Source organism: Trachymyrmex cornetzi, unplaced genomic scaffold, assembly GCF_001594075.2.
Source record: "Trachymyrmex cornetzi isolate Tcor2-1 unplaced genomic scaffold, Tcor1.1 scaffold272, whole genome shotgun sequence".
NCBI lineage: Eukaryota > Metazoa > Arthropoda > Insecta > Hymenoptera > Formicidae > Trachymyrmex > Trachymyrmex cornetzi.
Window position 1 is genome coordinate 631,135 of NW_017297394.1, and position 24,223 is coordinate 655,357.

At 37.1% G+C, this 24,223-nt stretch overlaps 1 protein-coding gene across 3 annotated transcripts in view; it reads right to left on the bottom strand.

The window, feature by feature from the left end:
- Nucleotides 1-24,223, bottom strand: part of Scgdelta (sarcoglycan delta) — an 87,889-nt gene that overhangs the window by 29,562 nt on the left and 34,104 nt on the right. For all 3 annotated transcript variants that reach the window (XM_018508838.1, XM_018508837.1, XM_018508839.1), the window contains exon 3: nucleotides 1,623-1,902. In XM_018508838.1, the coding sequence (XP_018364340.1) occupies nucleotides 1,623-1,901 (279 nt within the window). In that variant the 5' untranslated portion in view covers nucleotide 1,902. The remainder of the gene's footprint in view (nucleotides 1-1,622; nucleotides 1,903-24,223) is intronic.

Below are 24,223 nucleotides of genomic sequence, written 5' to 3' on the forward strand. Positions count from 1 at the left end.
AAATGCGATTATAAAGTTTTATTAAGAAATAAGAATGATAAATATGTATATGTGAAGTATTAAATAATAATTACAATCTTCCCAGATGTATTACAAGTGTTATGATATGAGGTACATATTTCATGTAATGCGTTTATTGTATTTAGTATACTGAGTTCAATCTGCGCACTTTGTATGCTTTGGACATAAATCCCGCCTGTTAAATGTGCCATATATCCCAAACAGGTAATATACAAGACAACAAACTAAACAAAGAATACAAGAGCAAAGTATTTGTATTTTGTTATACACAACATACTTTACTATTCCTCTACACTCATGTATCACGAAATAACCACTAAGTCTTTTGCACGTCCTACAGTAATCATTTTATGTAGATTATAATTTATGATGACGCTATTTAATACAATGACAAATCACGATAATTTTATTAATATTAACAGTAAGAAACTGAAATCATAACATAATACTGATATAATATAAAGGCATGTAACAGAGTACTTGCGAGAAAATTATCCCTACTCCTATTTTTTCTGACTTCCGCGGCGTAAATCCCAGCGCGGCGTATTGTCGGAGTTACCCTACATAAAAATGATCAAATTACACGAACTCAAAAATTATGGTAATCTTTTGAAAGTAGAGATTTCAAGCTTTAAAATCTTCTTTTCTTAATTCAAATTTTGTTCATTTTTGATGAAGGTATTGTATATATAATTTGAGCTAACAACAAAATACCGCACAACTTTTCTTCCAACCAATATCATTATTAACACATTTAATACGATATATGAGCATGTCTTCTTGTTCGATCGCCAAACGTGTCTCGCTAACTTAGGAAAGTCGAATCCTGGCCCTCGCGCGCGGCACAGACATTTACATCGAAACGGCCTTTATATTACAGCCATTATCGCAATCAAGAAGTTGGTACGGGTCGCGTTTCTCCGGGATTGCGAGAAGCGAAGGAGAACGCTCGAACGCCGCCGCTTACTTACTAATGAACCCCGGTCGATTCCCGGGGACGGGTAATTGTAACGCGTCCGAATTAAGTCCAGATGAAGAAGAAGTATGAAGTGCAAACGACAATTTTCCGCGACGAATATAACAATGGCGTCGATGTAACGACGTTCTGGCAATTACAGCAAATTATATTAACCACATTTGCGCCTCGTGTTCTCCTCACTGCCGCTCTCAAAGCGACCTACTCTGATCGCACACGCTAGCACGATCCGACACCTTCGTCGAGGCCTGTTATTCGGGCTCAGGAACTCGCGCAAAACTAATTCCAAGCCGCAAGACGAAAGTCGACTTTAATGACTGTCGAAAGTTACACATCCTTATCTAGATCAAACTTGGTGAAGACTAACCGGAAGGAATCATTCTGGACCGCAATGCGTTTCGGCGTTTTCATAATACGCGTATAGTATTTCTCATACATTTATGACTAGAGTTACAAGATGTATGAAATTCTAAAATTAACAGATAGGCGAAATTTAGCTATCATATTTCCGTGCCTTCTCAAATTTTTATTAAAGAAACTATGAATACATAATTTTAATTAACGATCTTATAACATTAATTAACGATTTGTATAACAATAATATTTTATTAATTGATGAACTTACGGAACTAAATCCCATGACCTTAAGAAGCCAAACGGTGAGGGCGAGATTGAGAATGACGATGACCATAAGAGTTAACACGAGAGAATAAAGACATTTTTTTCTCCAGCCGTAGACCCCTAATCTGAAGCCACCTTTACACGGCGTGGTACCGGAAGCTCGTTCTTCCAAGGCAGAAGATACCGATCTCGAAGATCCTGCCGTCTGCCGTGCTCCACTGCGACGACTTGCACTACCGGAAGTGCAGGGCTCATCGGACCACCCTCCTTGGCCTCTGGACATTCTAAAAGAATATAATTCAGGATTAACAAAATATATATCAATGAAGAAAAATTTCTGTTCTTAACAATTTCTTTTTAAAAAGTATTCATATTATAATTAAACTAAACATATAATAATTAATTTATACTGATGTGACTTCTAGACTTTTAAAAGAAAAATTTATTTAATACCTGTAATTATAAGTAATTACAAGTAAATTTAACTTTTCGAATTAATCGAAAGAAATCTGTTTTCCCGAAGCAATTGAGAATTTATTCTAGATACTTTGTTTTTCATTCTCTCCCTATTTGAATACCTTCATGCACGTTTTCGTGCTACAAGCGATTTCACGCCGTAAATTGGCAGATTACGGTTACGAAATACAAACGAGATGCGTGTTATAGCTACAGGTCGTTACACCGTGCAGTTGCGAGCCATTAATAAGACTACAATTACGAGGCTGTTCTTTCTGCCGTGATCATTTATCAACGGTTTATACCTCATTCTTGAACACCGGCTGCGCGGAATTGTGTTCGGGAAGGCGAAACGCGTCACGAAAGACAGATCTTCCGATTTTTTTTCTCCATTCCAACAACGTGAAATACTTTATATCAGACGTGCTCGGCCTGTAAAGATGGGACTTGCCGAAGATCACTTTTCGTGAAATCTTCCCCCGAAGTGATAATTTCATCAATTCGCTATGGGTCTTGCGAGTAGTAAAACGTTATGTTTTTTTCATGAGAAAAGCTGTCAAAACTCTTTTATATTGCAAATTAAATTACTTTTGGAAGAAAAAAAAATATTAATGCTAGTATTCGTATGTAAAAATATTACAGTAGAAAAAAAATACGGAATATATGTCAAATTGATTATGCTCGAAGGACATTTGCATATCGATGCAATTCATTTTCCTCGGCCTCCTCGGCCTTTCGTCGTTCGCTCCTCGTATTAACTATAACGATAAAATAAATTTGCTGACTTTTACAACATGACGAAACCAACATCACACCTTGAATTACTCATGTACATAATATCACGATCGTTCATCGTATTAATTATAACGATAAACTCTATAGTTTGTTGACTGTCAAAAATGATGAATATTTTATATTTTAAAATTCTCTTGCGTAAATTTATATTTTAATATCCAAAACGCATATATTTTGCGAAGCAAATGTATAAAGAAACAGTTTATAATTGAGTAAAATAAAGTTATTAACAATATTTCATCAATTTATTATATTATGAAGAATCTTATATAGAATTGAACGTTTCGGAACACACAGGTCCTTCTTCAGCAATGATTTAAAATTGATATCAAATGATTAACATTATGTTTATAATAGTTCATTGCATATAGGAACATTTTAAATGGCTGTAAACATGAAAAGCAATTTGTCCTTCAACCTTAAACTCTTGTTTTTTAATGTAAATGTATAGATGACATCTTTTTGGATAATGTTCGTCAATTTTCAGTATCAGAAAACGAGTCGAAATTGAAGTCGGAATGTATTTTAATTATAAATTATATGTTCTTCGTATAATAAATTTATGAAATATTGTTAATAATTTTGTTATATTTTAATATTTCCTCATGTTAATTGTAAAAAAATAGATCCGTTAACTCTAACAAATTGATAGTAGAAATTTTATATTTTAAACATTAATATATATTCTAAAAATTTTACTTTTTAAATGTAAATACATTTCATAATTTTGACATTTTTAAACTAGAGATAAAATTATTTGAAGAGTTCTCTGAAAGAATGTTACATGCAACATTTAAATTTTATAAAAAATAAAAAACATGTAGCATGTACACACACACACACACACACACACACACACACACACACACACACACACACACACAAAAGCAATATTTTTCTAAAACATCACTTTTCATAAAAAATATTTGCGACGTTTTTTCAGAGAGCCTTTTATTTGTTACAACATTAATTGATGCCAACTGATTTACGCTCGGTTCAATTGAATCTTTTTATTCTTTTCTAATTTTAAGAATTAAGAAACAATATTAAATCTCATAAATCAGTCATATAATAAGATAATTTAATAACTTAGCAGTGAAATAGCTTATCGGATTATGATATAGAAGTTAATACGCAGTTTTGCATTTTTATCGGACATCAGCGTTCGAAATGAGAACATGGAGACGGAATACGAAACAACACGAATGAAAGGGAATGAGACAGAACTGGAACTTATGCAAAGCTGGTCGCAAAATTCCTGACGTAACTTTCCTACCTAATCCTAGCCATAAGACGAGAAAAGGATCCCTTCTATTTTTGCTTTTCAAGTCAAGAGCCTCCTTCCACTTTTCTGCGTTTATCCATTTTTATTTTCGTTTACGGAAGGAGAAGTGTTAGTATGAAGCCGAAAGAGGAGTAGAAATAAGAGAGAGAGAGAGAGAGAGAGAGAAAAGAAGAGGGAGATCGACGAAGCTGCGAGAAGCAAGAGCTAAAATATTCAACCCTCCATCCTTTTGTGGATAATTATGCTCCTCGCAGGTATAAAGAGCCCCGTGGCTTGAAATTAAAAGCACTGGGGATAAACCAGTGCGGGAAAAGCGGCACGCGGTCGCTGCTGTTCCAATTTCCCGATCGTGCGATTTTCGACCGAGCGCCTGCAATGGTCTCTTCTCGACTGTTAGCATTCTAGCAATTTTTTCCTGTCAAGAGATGCGCTCATTTCGCGCTATTGTTTCTGTGAATTTTGTTGTTTTTGCTATAATTAGTAGTGAATACGTTCTTCCTCGATTAATTCAATGATAGAATTTATATTTGACGTTTATGACTTCTATATACATATAATATTAATCCCACAATGTATTATTAGACCTTATAATTTTTCGTGAGAGAAATATCATTCCCGAGTAAAAATCCAAAAAAATGATTTAATGTCGGACACGAAAGTCTCTCATTAGGGCCACCATAAAAATTGTAAATGAATTTCACGATATCCAACTTAAAGAAAAGAAAAAAGGAGACTAATCAGACCATGTGCTTTTTTTACGCCATCGTGAGGGAACGCTGAAAGTGTAAATTTATTTAATGCCCCTTACATATCTTTCTTTTTAAGTGCTCACGGGGCATAAAGAGGGTGGGGATAACCTACAGCACCAGAAAATGAGCATTATGAATTCAGGCTTCAAGGCACAATTATAACGCGGAAATATTTCATGGGCTATAAATAGTGCGTCGGACGTATGTTAAACGTTCGCCGGAACTTTTGACGTAACGCTAAGTTAGCACGGCGACCATTATTTCGCAGTCCGGAGCAGAAAATGCATTATAAGTTACGAAATTACTACTGCTACAGTAACGCGGAGTAAGAATTTTTCAAGAATTCATGCCGCTTATACTTGTATTCTACGAATAATTTTACTTTTCAAAATTTCAAAAATACCGACGACATGTAAATCGATTGATATCAGTGCAAAACATTATTACTTTAGCACGAGACATGAGTCAGACACTGATTCTACTATTTCTCCATTTCGAAAGACGTGTTTCTACGTAACATGAAGTGGAAGCCGGACAGCCACATTCAGCACAAAATATACGACGCGGAAATACGCACCACTAGACAGTTTACTTTCGGCGACGAACAATGGCCAGCTTAATAAAATGTACGGTACGTACAATTACGGATATCATTTATTTCGCGCGGGTGACAACGATGGATTACAACGGCAACCGCAATTTAGATTCTTTGCTGCTGCGATCTCGGTGAGACTCGCCGCGCGGGATAGATTTATTTCCCGCTTTAAGCGCCTAAAAGCCCCTTCCCGGATGCAGATAGGGACGTTGAATGAATTAATCCATACCACATTTGGGTGGTTGTAAGAGTGTTTAAACGGGGCGGGGGCTGGGGGTGTTGGATGGAGGCCCGCTTGTACAGCAACCGTTGTTTAAATCGTAAGCCGAGCTTAAATTGTCTGCCATCCAATCCTAGGTTTGCGCTTGACTCAAGTTGCAGGCAGGTATAACTCGGCGTTATAACCGGCAGGAAGCATTATGGCTACCATTGTTCACTAATATCTCGCTTCCCGTGTTACCGAAGTTGTTTCTAGGACGCCGATGACAGCTCTTGCACCGCGCGCGGTTACGGGACGCAACAAGCAGTAATATCAAAGGCCAAACCCGCGGTTTTAATAGATAGAACTCAGTCATGTAATCGTGATTCTTATAACATTTTCAATTTGTCCCAATAAAGTTACTGGAAATAATATTAAATATATATTGAGAGAAAATGTGATTAGAAAATAAATATTAAATCTTCTTCTCTCTTAAACTTGTCTGGCATAAACTTTTATTTGCTTTTGAAAAAGGAATCTCTTATATTATAATGTATTAAAAATGACTTTAAAATTAAAAACAGTTTACTACTACTTGTTTATTTCAATTTCCGCTAATAGTATTAGTGTAGCTTTAATTTTCTAATTACGAGATCGAAAGAAACAATTTCCTCTGACCTAATTATTTGTTAAAAATTTTTAGTTAAAAATAGAAGTAATGAGTTAATCAAACGAAAAATCGTTTCCTCTTCTATTCGTAAAAGTAAAAATACACGGACGTCGATTGTTCGAATGCAATCGACTAAATCCTTCTTTGAAAAGGCAAGGTATAGATAGATGTATTTGTCGATGAATCCAAGTTCGATAGCCTACTCGACCTGAAATGTCGATCTCTTTGCAAGCTTCTTCGACCTAAGAGTAAATGCAAGCAGATTTGACTTTGCGATGATGACTGACAAAATGAATTAGATACATATACGCATATAAAAGGTAAATTGAAATTTTTATCTGCAATTAAGAGAAACGAGAATTTATAATTTATATAATAATTATTTATTTTTTAACGATCTTTGTTGTAATCGAATTTAATTTACTGAAAAATATCTTTCCTTTATATTTTTGAATGATAAATTAAACTAATGTTCGTATTTCTATATTTAAGCATTTAAATTTCGTAAACGAATAATTTATTATATGTTGCTCAGTTCTGGGAGGCAGCTGATCTTTTTTTAAACTCCTTTTCCAAATTTCATATATGTTCTCCATGAAACAATCCTCATGTATTTCAATCCTCGAACATAGACGTAACATACGCAGTTGCACGCACAATAGCGCATATGGACACGACGGAACAGTCTGACATGACAGAGGATTTGCTGCTGCTACGTCAAATCAAGACATCTCTATGCGAGCTATTCCTCTAGATAGAATGAAGATTCACATAGCCACATTTGCGAGAGCGCAATGTACATGCAGATTGAATGATTCGCCAAAACGGACGTAGATAATTATTTTCTCGCAACGTATCCATGTCAAGAAGCCGCGGCTTTATCGGGTAGTTAGTCGATCACCGCACCCTTGCGGTCTTTTAGTAAGTAGAAGGGGAAGGGGGTTAATTGGACGGTTCTACGAGAATGGTTTGACTTCTACATCGTTGATAATCCTCCCAGATGGTCGCGCCAAGCCCGCAAACCAAACATAGTTCAACCCGGATGGCCATTAATAGACTCGCTGCACCCCAACATGTCACCTTTTTACGTTTGCATGCCCTCCTTCTCTCTTTTCTCGCCTATTCTTTGGCGTATTGCTTTCCCCATTCTTTTCTTCCGCTATTCCTCGGCAATTTCCATGAAAAATGTTGGAGGTGTATGGTGCGCGCTATATCGCAGGCGCCTTTGACTATATGATGACGTGACTAGGACGTACGTCGCGGAAATTGCAAACCCTTCCTATTAACCTTTCTGCCGACTCTTTTCGATTTTACCGCGCCACACGGTTCATTGGAGTAAAATTGAATCGGCCAACCATGGCGCAGCACAATGAGTCATTTCTTGCCTCGTATCAAGCAAAAGCGATTTGCTGATACGAGTGGCGCGCATCTCGTTCCAAGCGTCGTCATTATGCGCTACATTATATGAACGTGTCGCTTAATTTCTCTTTTCGCGTATTTTTGCTATTTGATAATGGTTATTTATATTTTCCATCATATATATATACAAATATTATTCCATTATATGGGATATACAAAAATAATTATATATATGATGTATTGTACATAAAATTATATATATGGTGTATATATATATATATACATTTTTTACTGCTATTTTTTACTTATATAATGTTAAATAAAAACGAATGATTTCAACAATTTCCACAAACGTTGAGCGTTCCATCAGCACCGATGGATGAGGACGTTGGAAGTTTCAAGCACCAACTCAATGCGAGAAGACAGAGAGACCGCACCGAAGACAGAGAGATCGGACGGAAAAAGAGAGCGCAACGTTCTCGAATCAGGACATTAAAGGTTCGATATTTCCCGAGAGTCGTGCGAAACCCCTTAAGAGAAGTCAGTTATTGGCCGCGCAATTCAATCAAAAGATCAAACATCGAGGGTCCTCTCGCCTCCTATATAGAGGGTTACTCAGAAATCATACGGCCACCTTCTCTCACTTGATCCATCATTATTTCCGAAACGTGTTTTCGCAAATTCGTGCCAAGTTGAAGGACAAATTACGTTTCCGTGAAATTCCCTTCAAGGGAATGAAAAAAATTGCTCGAGAAAAAATTGCTCGAGAAAAAATTGCTCTCATGTTTTTTTTGTAGTTACGCGAATCTCGCAAATTTGCAAATTTGCAACTCGAGCGTTCCATTTCCGTAAATTCCGCTTCGAAAATTCAGGATATCGAACCGGATTGCGAGAAAAGTAATTGAAGTAACGGATTACGGGTTACCTACGGCTAATTAAAGCCGACATGGTGCACGGCTGCGCATCGTAATGAAGCACGCGTGAGAGATTCCGCGGAGTACGTAATGTCGGTAATTTGCGCTCGCGGCAGCCATTAGCGGTGGTAATTTGCAACGAAAATAAATACTTTATTTCGTTTGCCAGCCTTCGCGCCCTCTACGCAACCGGGGACACGATGCGGTCAGCGCGTTAATAAATTTGACACGCGAAACGGCGAAAGCAGAAACGTTGCGCTTAATGCGCAGATAGGCATTTGTGGGCTAATCATTCGGGAATCATCGATTTATCGCTCGACGGCCGACGAAGTAAATTAAAAGAGCAGGTGCGCCGATTATTAACGCTCGTTACCGCGTCTCGCTGAATACAGTTAGCTGTATGTATGTCGTTAACATCAATCATCGTCATTGGCGTTTCACCCCCGGTTACACGACGTTGATGAGACACGCGACACGGCATTAATACCGCGTAACATCTTGCGGGCGTTGTACGCATCTCGCCACGCTGCAAATCTATGCTCTCTAAATAATATCGCGGCTTGCTGTCGTGATATTTCTTATGTAGCTTGCAAAATCCTATAACGACCAGTATTTATCAATTATCCGTTTACTGATATTATGCTAAATATATAGACATTCACAAAGATTAAAAAGATTAATTTTTTGTATGGAATAATGCAAGATTGTTAAAAGAGAAAATATCGTATTTTTTTACGATCTGATCGTTATTGATCAGATTATAGATAATTTATTCTGAACGTTGTGTGTGTGTGTGTGTGCGTGTGCGTGGACGAAATTATTAAATATAGTTAATTGAAAAGTGTGAATTATCGAGTGGATGATTAATACGAATTATCTCATTCGAAAGTTTAATATCTAAAATCCGATGCATGATTTTTACGTGAAGTTAAATCAAAAGAATCTTCAATTGTGTCTACGGATGCTATCGCTGTTTCAAGTAATCTCACATTAGCCTAGTTACCAGCAAAACGTTTCCAAGCCACCTAGTAGAAGAGTTTCCACGCGCCTCGCTTCTTCTCTCGTCGTTTCTCTTCTTTCTCCCTCACTTTCTGGCTCCATTACACCCTTACTTTGGCTGCTTACCAGAATCACTTCGAGAGACTCCCGGTATTTTCGTACCGCTCTGGTTCAACAGTCTCAACGACCATAAGCCGCTACTCCTATTTTTCCTGGTCGAGATAGAGTGGATATAAACAAAGGTAAAGATTTTAGTTTCTCGAGCAATTTGAAACAACGGGAAATCACTTTTACACATCTATTTTTTTCAACTTAGACTCATTTTTGTTAACTATTAAAATATTATAGAGTTAAATTCTTTAAATTAGTCTAAATAAACGAAGCTCTGTCAATTTTTTGAATATGAGAAAGTTCTTTTGTGATTCTAAAAATAAAAAACATTTTGAATATTTGATTTAGAAACACTGTCACGTTAAAACATGAAATACAAAATATCTGTTATCATACAAGTTATTTTTAATAGTTTAGTTGTACAAAATGCCGCAATTTTGAGTAAATATTTGATGGATTAATTCATCCGCAGATGAAAAATATTTGTTTGTTGAAAGTTTAATCTCACAGCCGCAGGAATAGTTATAGATCGTCTGCGAAGAGTGAAGGAATAATTAATGTTATGTATCTATATAAAAATGCATATGTATCTTTGTATATTTCTAGTTTGATCAAATAATTCCAGTACAATTTTTCTTCAATAAAATATGACTTTATTGTTTTCGTGAATGTCGATAATGGTACTGATGGCTATCTGCTACATATTTCAATGTTGAATGATATGTGTCTATTACAGTCCATTATTTACAGTTAAAATTATTTTTAACGCAAAATTTTGCACAGAGCTTAATTGACGTATTCTCAGGGTTGTCTCGCTGTACTTAATTATTTCGTGGGATTATCGCATTAGGTACGTACATTCAAGGCAGTAAGAGCATTAGTTCTCGTTCTTGTCTCGTTTATCCCCGACATGCGGGCGGACGCTTTCGTTCTGGATATCCTCGAAATGACTTGACGTCGATAACGTTGACAGATCGAAAGATAACGAAAGCACTAATACTCGACTCACAGCTATCTATCCATCATTATTCGCTTTCGTTAATATCATCATTCACATCTGGGTAATACGCGATTAATCTACCTTTTTTTGCTAATTAATCACTTTTAATAGCATCAATCGTCGTGTTTATTTGAAAATTTTATACACTGAGAAAAAATATATTAAATTTTAATTAATATTTGAATAGTGCCAACTAAACATCTACTTACAGTAAATAAATATTTATTCGATAAAAATAAATAAGAGTTAAATCATATTGATGGTTTTATACGAAATAAATATGTATTTATATTTAGTAATTAAATAGCACTATTTAAATAAATAATTCCTTAAAATTCAGTATATACAGGGTGTCCCGTAAGTTTTGGCCGATCGCTTTTGTGTAGATAGAGCGGATTAAATTAAGTCGAAAAGTCCTCTACTATTTTGCAATTTTCGCAATAGTTAACAAGACATTAATTATTAAAAATTGCCACATATTGGTCTCGAATAATTTTTTACTCAAATACTATCAACTTCACAGAAAAACTGCAAGAGATGAAAATTGTTCATTTTCTTCTCATAGAACTCTACGAATTTTTTATCAACTTTTTAGTGCTGCATTTTTTCATTTTTATCAACATGAGAAAATACGGTATTAGAAAATTCTGAAAAAATTCTAAAAAAATTCTTAGAGCTCTACGAGAAGAAAATAAACGATTTTTGTCTCTTACAATTTTTCTGTAAAGTTGATAGTATTTGAGTAAAAAATTATTCAATGCCAATATTTGGCAATTTTTAGTAATTAATACCTTGTTAACTATTGCGAAAATTGCAAAATAGTAGAGGACTTTTCGACTCAGTTTAATCCGTTCTATTTACACAAAAGCGATTGGTCAAAACTTACGGTACACCCTGTATATATATTTTTTAGTGTATTACACCCAGAGAAAGGTTTCTTTGATTGAAAATAAATGTTTCTTTACTATACGATTAAAGAAAAAATGTTTTCGATTTGAACATTATTTTTTGAAATCAAATAAATTTTTTAATTTGATTTTATTATAGAAAATGATGCTCAAATCAAAGAAATGACGTTCAATTCAAAGAAATTTTTTCTTTAACCGTACAGCTAAGAAACATTTCTCTGAATCGGAGAAATTTTTCTCTGGGTGTATCATTAAGCGCGAGATATAATGCCTGATTTGTAAAAGTGTTATTTAAAATCACATAAATAAAAAGAAAAATTTTTATTCAACTATTCACGTATCAATTTTAATTAGAAAAATATATACAATATATTTCATATTTTTCATTATTAATAAATACAGGTGCGCGAAATAAAATTTTATTTGCGCGACAAGATTTGTAGATAAAAATAACTTTAAAAAAACTCACGAAGAAAACACTCTGGAGAAAAACAGAGCAAAGGCTATTGATCCAAGAACGGCACGTTTCTACGAGTCCGAGGAAATCGGTTTAGAAACCGGAAGGGAATCGCTTTGATCGCGTTACCGGCTCGATCTCACGGATTATAGTCGATCTCCTTCTCCCCTTTTTCGCTTTTTATCTCCTTTCCCATCCCTTATCCGTGTACGGTCTTCTCGCCAAACTCGATATTTCGATTTCAACCCTAACTTGGCTCGAGGAAACCCTCAGCTTGACTTACCTCGTAAAAGGATTTGCGGCAAACCTTAAATTTGACTTGATTTTTTGTGCAATGCATATTAGCTTTTTAAGTGTCATCTGCATTAAATAAAATTCATTTTAAATAATTTATAAGCTACGTTAATTCAAGAGAGAATTCTATCGTATATTATTTTTATAAGTGTATTTTAATACATATTTTTGTGTACTTTGATTCTTTAAATATTTTTCTTATTACATTACATAAAATTATAAATAGATAAAGCTATATGTTCTAATTCTTTATATCATGAATTCATGATATATCTTTTTATCTATTTATAATTTTTTGTAATGTAATGAAAAATATTGTATGTAACGTAATGTATTATGTAATGTAATAACAAAATACAATAGAAATTCGGTTTGAAATCTTAAAATTAAGAATAATTATTACAGTGTACTGAGTCCATTTTTATAGTACACAAAACCTATATGCGAAGTGTTTTGAATGAATATTTCATTTTTAGGATGAATTTTCTGAATTAGTTTGTGGGAAAAATAATGAATTTTCGGCTCACGCTATATTTCTCACGGTGAGGACATTCGCGAAATCCCACTGTAGGCTGTCTGTCTACAGTATTTGATAAACGAAAGGCAACATCTCCGGGCGGAGACAGCAAGATATCTTCGCTGACTTTTGCCTTTGGTGTCGTTGACATTTCCCATCGGGCCTGTGGCTTGGCATTTCTACCCCGAGACCGCAAAGGCGCATCTTCGAACGAACGACCCCGCCTCGACATTCACTTTATATGCGCGAGTATATGCCGCTACTTGATACCCAACGCGTACCGGAACGCACCGCGAGTATTGAGACATACATATTGAAATAAAATAGATGACGCACTTCGTGGTGCATTAATATTAAATTTCTTTTCACGAAATTGATTTTAAAATACTTCCAGGTTAATTAATATTTATCGCAGAAATTAGGATTGCAACAAGAAATTGTTATCTCGCAGGAGAACAATGTAAATTACATACACCGCGAATCGTTAGTTTACACGGAAGATGCGAATTTTGATACACAGATACACACTTATATATATAGTAAAATCTACAAAAGTTCATGCGTTCATGATTTCTCGCGTATCGATTTCGGAATCAAAATATTTGTACACTTATTGTGTACAAAACTCTGACAGCTAACACACTTCGCGTACCGCGTCCATCGTTTTACCGTCGATTTTAAATTCATTTGAACGCGGAAATAAAAATCTCGCTCAATGCGCAGGTCGACCCCGTTCCTACCGCACGTTTTCTTCAGTACACCAAAATACGTGGAATGGAAAAACAGCAGAATATTTTTCATACTACATGTCGATCAGAATAGGCATTTGTATTCATGCCGAGCTCGCAATATATATTTCCGAAATATTACTTCAGGAGCGAAATATTGATTCTTGCGGTGAATATATGAGTTATCGCGAGGGTAGATATTAATCGTAGCTTTGTTGTTAACGGCATATATCGCGCTTTCATACGAAATGATAATAATTAACTTGTCCTCGAAGAATATTTTGTATACGTCTGGATTCATATACGGCCTAGAATCTCCATCGTAAATGTTATCTGAGCATGTCTAATAGTCATATAAGGTTGCGGTCATGGTGCATATGCACACGTATAAAGTTAAGAACGTTAGATAGGATATATGCGTACACATAGTGATAATAATTAAACTTCAGTACGGGCTTTGTGTAGCCGCAACGTAATGCATCTCGAAATCGTAGAACAGCATCAGTTCTGGTCACATATCGTAAGCTGTAGCTGCATGTCGGGCTATAAACCAGCAAGTGTACGATGCGGTAGTTAAAACCGCTAGATAAGTCACCCAGTATCCTCCCCGTAGATCCTTAATATTTCAATTAACTTCCGTATTCGGGTATTAAGTCCAGAAACAAAGAAGAATTGCAGCACAACGTTCGTTTAAAAAAATAACAAGAGAATTCTAAGAATGGTTAAAAAGACTTCTAGCTAGAATTGTACAAAAGATTATCTGTTAAAGCAGTAATGCGCAACCTTTTTAAGGCTCATTTTCAGAGAACCATTGTTAGAAATAAGTAAAATCTTTCGGACCGCATAATGTTTATTTCGTTACATAAAATAGAAAATATGATTTTATATTTTTATCTACGAGTTGGCAGGCCACAAAAAATTTACAGATGGACCATATGCAGCCGATGGACATTACTATGTTAAAGAAACAGAATAAACCAGTCAGATATTTTACGCACAGCGTATTTTTACGATGATCAAATGTCTGCATTATCGCAAATAATAGGATGCGGGCTTGATATGGCTTGACGCACGTCGGCGCTTTTTCACGCGAGCACGTTTTATTAATTTTCCCTTGTTAGAATTTATACCTTTAATCATAGTTCTCGATCATCGTGGCTCACCGTTGTAACACTGCGGACGGTCTCGCCATCCCGCTGAATTATTCCTCGGAAGGATCATATTTCTTCCCGCATACGCTGCATTTCAATTGGTCCGCCTTGTACGCGTTATCTCGAAACTTCCGCGGTTTCCATCGTGCATTTTATTATAGCGCATCGCGCGCATTCTATCTTGCCGGGTATTAAAATAACACCCCACCGCCCTTTCGCGGCTGCCGCAACCGTAATACAACTCTTTCCCGAAGGCGTGCGAATACATAATGCGTCTTAAGTAAATGCCTCCCGCAAATTACGAAGGCACGGGAGAATTCTGATTACACTTACGTAAAGTGCGTTAATATTTCCTCACTAATAATTAATCGTTCCGCAAAATATCCATATTAAGTATTCATCTAAAAATATATGAAAAAAGGATTAGCTTTTGTAGTTGTTGCTTAGGTTTTGTTTGATGTGTATTTAAATATAGACGTAAAAATAATTTTGTTGAGCTACTAATAATTATGCAGGACGCTCAAATTAAAATATCAAAATTTTTTGCAGCATTGCTCATACCTGAAATTCCTACGTAATTATTTTAATCCAACAAAAAATTATTTTCAGATACCTTAATAAATTTTTTAATAATTCAGCAAAATCGTTTTTCCCGTGCACATTGTATATATTTTAGACTTTCGCTATATAGTTTACACCACAAGTTATATCTCAGAAAGCACTAATTTTCCTCATTTTCTCGATGAAACGTGTTTTACGTAACGCGGCGTACTCTCTGCTCGAGTTCCTGCGGGAGCCCTTAAGAGAGGTGGGCAACGACGGTAACTAGCGAGACGAAGTTGAGAGCAGAGAGTGGAAGGACGTTTTCCTCGGGCCGATGCACGTGGGATTTTCTATGATCTAGGACCTCCTACATCCTGTTTTCTCTTCGCGTCGTCGCTCGCACCTGCGCCGACCCGCGGAGTTTCGGTATCAATGAAAATAATGCGTTGCATCGATCATTATGTACATCTCGATACATCGACCGGAACATTCTGGTCTGTGTATCGCAAATAAAACGGTTAAGGAAGAAGATCGGTCAAGCTGCCTGAGCTCTTCAGAATTTCCGCTCTAAGAAGTACACTACTTTCCCAGATAAACGGACTCATTTGTTTTCTTTATAACGCTTCTCATGCAACTGTGAAAAATGCCCCGTCGGACCCGCAGAATAAATTCTTTGTTTATCTACGTTGTTCACCAAAGCCCGTGTTTCTAATTAACGGCATCGAATTTTTTCGTGCGAACGCGACGTAAACAAGTTTTTTATACGTGTACTTTTCGTGTAATATTAACACAATACTCATAATGGCAATTAAATATCCATTAAAGATTGTTTAAATAGTCGCTTAATCCTACAATCATTCGTGCCATGGAGAAAACGAAACACTAGTAGGTAACATTTCTAATATGACTGGCTTATATTTGGCGTAACCCGATTTTACGAGTGATGGACGCTCGTGTTTACGCACGAGCCACTCGTATTTAAATAACTAGTGATTTTCCAGATTCGAAAAGGGAACAGACTAACCAGTCGTGCGCACGCACTACTGGCTCGTATCTAAATACGACTCGTCGCCGCGTGACGCGCCACTGAAGCACTGCGCGAATTTACATGTATATCATTGTTTATGTCATCGCAGGGATTGGAAAAATTACGGAACTTTTAATATTTCATAGTTTGATCGTATTTTTTGTAATTATTTCACAATTACATTGTAATAAGACACCTCGAATATTACTTTGGAAACATAACCAAAAAATGTCAACGAAACTTTTTATCAACTTCCTCTCTTCTTCTTAATCTTTTTATTTACTTTTTACTATTTAACAATGAGTCTCACGTCTTTTTTATTATCTCACCAATTAACAATCAGTTGATACGAATTCGAACGACACGATAAAACATATGTTATACACGTACATTCGCGCAGCGCTTCAGTGGCGCGTCACGCGGCGACGAGTCGTGTTTAGATACGAGTCAGTAGTGCATGCGCACGACTGGTTAGTTTGTTCCCTCTTCGCATCTGGGAAATCACTAGTTACTTCCTAAATACGAGTGGCTCGTGCGTAAATACGAGCGTCCATCACTCGTAAAATCGGGTTACGCCAAATATGAGCCAGTTGTATCAGAAACGTTACCTACTAGTGTTTCGTTTTCTCCGCATCTGTGATGCGATGTAGTTATTGTTATCACCATGTGCAAATAGAACCAGGATATAAAAACAGATTGTTTTTTTCAAATATAATTGAAGTACGTTGTTATTAATGTACAAATCGGTTTTTCATTCCATAGTTTCTTTTGCTATCGCTTCAGATCGTACGAATTACCATTCCACAAAGTCCACGCAAATCTCGGCGTAGCCGTCAACGCGCCATCCGCCGTCTTGCTCCCAAAGTCAGCATCCCCGTGGTGCCCTCTCCTCCCCTTGACGGGGGTTGAATTTATAACGAGTGCTGCCGAATTTATGAGACGGTCTTTTCCCGAACGGGGTGCGAGCCAACGGGGTTGTGCGGGGGAGGGCTGGGACTAGCAGGAGTTACTGTCAGAGCCGATGGAAAGTTGGAAACGGAGGACAGGGCGTGGGTTCGAAGGGAGTAGGGAGGATAGGTGCAAATGTAGACTCTAATCCGAGGCCGCGGTGAGCCATCGACAGGAAGATTTATCTCGACGAGGTTGGCGGTGCCAACCACCCTTTGCCGTGCTCCTCCACCGTCCTCCTCCTTCTGATCGCCCTTTCCGCCACTTCCCCGTGGAAATCCCTCCGTTTGACGTTCTGCTCGAATTCAGTCCGGAGAATTAAATTCAGCCGCGAGGTGGTTAGCAATATTTTATGTTCTGACTCTGTTCTACCCCATGGCTGGGATTCTGTACCTACCCTCGCGTCACATTTCCGCGACTATTACCACGTGCAACTTCGCTATATAATATGCGCGTTAAAATTGGAAAACAAACGTGACGTTTTTTTTACAAAATTTTATTATACCGTTTATTTTCCAATTGTACATTCTTCACGAATGTGAAACATGTTAATACGCACTAACGAGAATAAACATCAATGTATACATAAAATAGATGAAAAAATAGAGGAATACATAATAAACAAATAAATAATAAATGATGAAGGAAACAAAATAAAATGTCTAAATCAATATAATTACATCAATAATAAAAGGCACTATAGAAATGTAGTATTCAAGTAGAGGAAAGTGGAGGAATAGCGAATACCTAATAAGGAAAAAGCTAAATAAAGCTGGCGATTACTTATAAATTAATACAAGAAGTCTTTTTTCGAAAGATATTCTAGTTATGTAGCTTTAAACAACATTAATTAACATTCATATATTATTAATATATATGTGTAATTGTAACAAAAAACAAAACCTTTGTCATTTGGAATTATCATCACTACGAGGGGTAATACCGAATTAGCTTTGTTTTTTGTTTAAAATTGTAGTTTATGTTAATAATATACATATATTAACGTTAATTATATTGTAGTTAAAAAATGAATATCTTTCGAATAATGATAATTATGTAATTAATAAATAAAGCATCGATTTAATTTAACTTTTCCTTTAATAAGTTATAATATATTCACAATTCTCTCGCCCATTCTTTCCTACCATCAAAATCATTGGAAACATGAAATGATATTTATTTTAAATAAGATTACAAATCACAGCGTGTGCATTCCACAATCACGTATTACAGGGCGGTACTAAAGCATAGGTATATATATCGAATTATTATTCAATACGAGAAATGAGAGATTAGCATCACTCTAATATACTGTAATAATATCGTTTGCGTTTACTCCGTGTTTGTAACATTACCCTACATTATTCTCTACGCTGCGTTGATTAGATACGAACAGAGAATGCAGTATCAATCATAACAATCAAAATATTTTCCAAGAGAATCTCGGAAAGTTGTGGTTGCACTATGGTCAATACTAGAACTTTCTGTGCTCTTCGCGGAAAATCGAGTCGATTCGATATTAATTCCCGTGTAAAGCTGAAATGGCAATCCCTCTATGGTCGCGCCTGCCACGTGCATAACCCGCATCCATACTCTCACATGTTTCCCTGTCATGCCCTCGCCCTTCGGCCAAACTAATCGAATGAATAAAATAGCGGGTGTTAACGAACAATTCGGGTCCCACTTGGCCGCGGCGTGAAACTTTGCTAATGGAATCGCATCCGCTTGTAAAGGAAATATTAAATGCTCGTCCTGTACGACCACAGTGTCGATCCTGTGGTGCATTGCATGGATAAAAATGCGTCGAAAGATTCTATGAATTATAACGAATATTCGAGGATTGAATATTATACATAATATACATTCATATTTTGAAATCTTTTTGAAAATTGAAAACTTTTTTCTGTAAATTTGTAAAATTTATATATTAACGTTAATATAATTTTTTTTAATTAAATATATTTCTCTAAAAGTTACCAGATAATAGTAAAAAGTGCATTACTGAATACTATACGTTGAAAATTTTCTTACATTATGAGTGGTGAAATTGGAGCGAGATAATATGACTAAAATAGCAATTAAGGAGCCAAGAATTGCAGGGAGGTAAGCGGAAATACGAGCGCACTTTTTTTTTTACTTTTCCCGCATGAACGTTCCCCGTCTTTTCTTCACGGAGCGAATTTAAAGCAGATTTACGAGGGAAGCAAATATTAATAGGGGCTCAGCGTCAAGACCGACATTAATTAAACTGATATGAAAGAAAGCATACTTATTTTACTTCTTGCGCGCGATGTAAAAGCTAACGCAAACAGTCACCTATTTTACACGGACACACAGAGGGAGATCAAAACGATAGTTTTAAGTACCGAAGTCGAGTATTTACACGGAAGTGCGGAAACTTCCGACAGACGCGCTTCGTTCGGGCGAAGCTGCCTTCCGGGTCAGTGGACTTCTGATAACGCTTGATTAATTTCGTAAGAGCTTACGCTCGCATTCGACAAAGTTAGGCTAAACGGATTGTCGTCCGGCCGGCGTGGCATGGTCTGATGTACAATGTACGTACAATTCCGGCACTAACGCGTCGCGGACTGACGGGGTAATGTGATTCTGCGTTGCGAGTTGAGGGTCAGTATCCCGTCTCTCAACTCGACACGTCTCTACTGAGTAGTCCATTTCTGACTTCGTCGGAATAATCCTCGTAGCAGGATACGCTCTTCTCGAAATTACGGATACATATTGTTACAAATGGATAGTCGGTTTAAATTCGAGACTGATAATCGTAAATCGACTCCAATATGCTTGTGTCCGAATTAATACCTCGTTATTTAGTTACATTGAAATAATAATTTTGCTGCTATATCGGATTCGCAAAAAAATAAAAAAATTAGAAACATAAAATTTTATAATAAAAATAGTAGAAATCATTTAAAAGTTATATGATAATGTTTCCGTACTTATAGATAATAATAGTTAGAAAAGATAAAGTAATTAAATGGGATATAAGTACACTGAGAAAAAAATGCTGTTGAGATTCAATTAAAGTCTGTATTACGGGCTGTCACTAACATAAGTGATTAATTCATGTATATTTTTATTGACATAAAGGCATAAATTATTATTTCAATAATCAAGGCCTTTATGTCAATAAAAATATACATGAATTCATTACTTATGTTAGTGACAGCCTGTAATATAGACTTTAATTGAATCAATAGCATTTTTTCTCAATGTATAATTAACTTTAACTTAAGCTTGGAATTCTTTTATTACGCTTATAATTGATTTAAAAGATCACAGGCTGGAAGTAATAAATGTCAATATATGATTTTCCTGCAAAGTCCAAGTGAAAAAAAAGTAAGTATTTTGTTCATTCCACACCGAGCGTGCAGTCTTTCGGCCACTTGTTCAAAACGATTTATCTTTTCGAGAAACTGTCGCAGATTCATCGCAGGACTAAACTTTTCCCAGCAAGGTCAAAGGTCGGATCTGTCGGATGGCCGGGTGAACGAGCAGGGTAGGTTGGAGACAGTACAAGAGATGGAGAACGAGAAAGGGAGCAAAGACGGAGAAAGACGAAGGCAAAGCGACATCCGAGACGGAACTCAAACATTGGTGTATCCTCTGACTCACTCTCTTCCTTTCTATGCCACCCATCTAACCCTTGCTACCTGTATACCCACACTTAGGCACACATTTGCGCGAGAGTACCGCCCGCAAAGTCAAGCCATGCCGTACCGTTTCTGTGTGCCATCACCAAGCTTATATTATCCAGTTACCCGTGAGGCTTACTAGCCAAACAAACGTATAAACTGCGGCCGGATTCCGTGGTCTTCGAACCACCTCTTCCACTCCCTTCACTACCTATTGTCGTCCCATATACGTCGCTCCCCTTTATGAACCATTCGCTTTTCTTTCTTTCTTATTTTCATCGCCTATACAACAAAGCTTTATACACGGTAGAACTTTATTCTGTATTTCTCGTGGCATCACACTGCACTTGGTAATCGATGTAGTGCAGATAGATGAGAAATGATTTATTATGTCAAGCTTATAATTTGTTATAGTTGCATACAGCGATGACAAATCACCAGCTTAAAAGTTTTCGAGAACAAAATTCTATCAATTATATCGATTTAAAAATAGACTTAAAAATTGTAACTTTGTACATTTCAATTTCCGCACAAAAAAAATGGTTTTGTGCTGAGGTGTCTAAAAATGTAGCAAAATACAGACCTGAAAATAATTTTGTTGGACTATTAAAATAATTATGTAGGACGCTTAAAACTGGTTGCTAGAATGTTAAAACTTTTCGCAGCATTGCTCGTTATGCTTGAGTTTCCTACATAATTATTTTGATGGTCCAACAAAAAATTATTTTCAGATCTGTACCTAAATTTTTAGACACTCTTCAGCAAAGTTGTTTTTTAATACACGTATCATTTCTTTTCAGTAGTACTTTAAAAATCCGACAAACGTTGATAGTTTACCCAATTTGTATCTGCGATATATCTTTGACATTCGATTCGGATTGATCGTAGCAATCTGCGATTTTACCAATGAAGGCGTTTGCAAAGCGCCGCTCGGTATGCCGGGCTCTCGCCCCGTCAGTGACGACGGCTATTCTCGTGCCGGCCCTAAGCGTGCCTAACAACAATCTTATCGAGGAGTTATCAGCTGTCTGCCATAACTATCGATCCCACGGGTGCGCTCTCACCGTTCGTCGCACGCGCGTATTGAATCTTCGGGAGATTCGTCGGGAGATCAGGTTTGAAGCCGGACGCGATGATCCGCGTACCTCGAATTACGATCCAGAGTAAGCGTCTGTGGGGGGTTGTTAAGACAGGCACGGTGGACTGCGCGCGTCTGGAATCCCGAGGCGAGACCCTGAGAAAGCTCGCTCTCCGCAGGTACGGTAATCTCTACCTGCCTTGTACGTCGGCTCGCCTACGAGCGCGAGTTTTAGGTCCGGGTTAGCTGCGGAACTTCCGTAATCCAATGGGCACGTATCCGTGCTCGAGATAACGTTCGTAACCGGGACGATTCTCTCATCTGGGATACCGAAATCCTCGTAGATGTCGTTCTCTCGTCGCGCCGGCGGCACCTACTTCTACGTGACGTCGACCCTGTCTCGGTAGTCCCGAGCCACTCTCGCTATACTCACTCGTAGATTGCGGTCCGAATTACTTACACTATATCTAGAAATCAGCTTATCCCACGCAGTGCAAATCGTAATATTAGTGAATATATAATTACGAACATACTAAAACTAGTCTTTTGTAAAATTAAATAAACCTTAAAGCTTAAATGAACTTTAAGCTTAAATGGGAAATTTTACAATAAAATTAAATAACACTATTCTCAAATAAAAATCTATTCATTGAGGAAATAAAGAAATAAAAATAAAAATAATAAAGAATAAATGATATCTTGAAATGAAATTAAAAACATTTGTAGTACGTGAGAGAGAGATACTAATATGATGTAGAAAAACAACGAACATAATTCAAGAACGTGTAATCAATTCATAGTTTTAATTCGATGTGAGCGGCATACGGATTATTTTGTCACTCGTTAATACCTGTTAGACAACCACCATCGAGTAGCAATTACTGGGATCCGATAAATAAATACGAGGGTTGTGGAATTCGAGAGCCAAACATTTCCCCGGTCTTCGTAAAATCCCTCGAAACGATAAATTATGCAGTCGCTCTACTTGCGAGAAAACCAGACAGAAACCGTCGAGAACCACCTCGACAAGTGTCGCCGTGTCCGTCCCGTTTTATCTCGGCTGCTTTTTTTGTGTCCCTTCTTTTACAAACGTTCAACGTACGTCTCCGGACATGAACGTATGTACCACGATTGTAGAAAAACGCAACAGTGGAATTGTATTGGTGCGGTCATTGCAGCGGGCAGATTACGCAGTGCAACCCCGACTGAGTTTCGATGTAAAGCACGTTCGGCACGAAGAATATGTAAACAATGCTAATAAAACGTTATTTATTGCGCGCGCAGCGCCGAGCTTATTTTATCATTGTTTTTTATGCAATTTATTTATCTCGTTTATTTCGCGTTTTTTTCCCTAGATTTTTTGCGCGTTAAAGCGCGATGTATTCTTGGTTTTGTCGCTCTCGGGCTCAACGTTAGCACAACTACCGTAGTGGAGTCAAATCTGACTCGAGCACAGATATTTGATAAAAATAACATGAAACGAGACAACAGTTTGTCCCATTGTAAAACAGGAAAGACAAAACTGTGTATTCGTCCGAGAGAATTTTCTGTATTAAATTATTATTCGCTGTCGGAAATTTTCTAACTCTCGCTACGTGCCGGAATTGTCAGTGCACCGAAACAACATATATTTCGGAAATAGCAGCGCAAACTTCGACTAACGGGTATCGAAATCGCGTCTCTAAAGCTGTCTGGGAATTCGCCGGTCGACAGCTGCTTGTATCGTCTTCCTCCGTCTTCCTCCCGTCCTTTCTCGAGTTAAGCTAAGTAATAAGACAAAGCGTCTCGGTACACGTCACAAGGACTGTCGCAGGGCGATACAACGCAATGTTGTTTTCGCAAGCACTATCAGTGTTGCTCATTCGAAAGAGGAAGAATAAAAGTGAGGGAGAAAGAGAGGATAAAGCTGAGAGAATAAGCTTGGCGTGCCCAAGAAAGTGCGAGAAATGCACAAGAGAATGACGCTGTATAAAACTGACAAAATGGGTTAACTCGGCTAGGTATACGTATACTCAGTGAATACAGTTTGGTTCCGAGCGGGATTCGACCTAAACTTTGTTTGTCACCACGTACGCTACCATCCCTGTCGCTCCAACTCGTCACTCCAACAACCCTTTGCTCTCCCTTTCTCTCTCTCTCTCTCTCTCTCTCTCTCTCTCTCTCTCTCTCTCT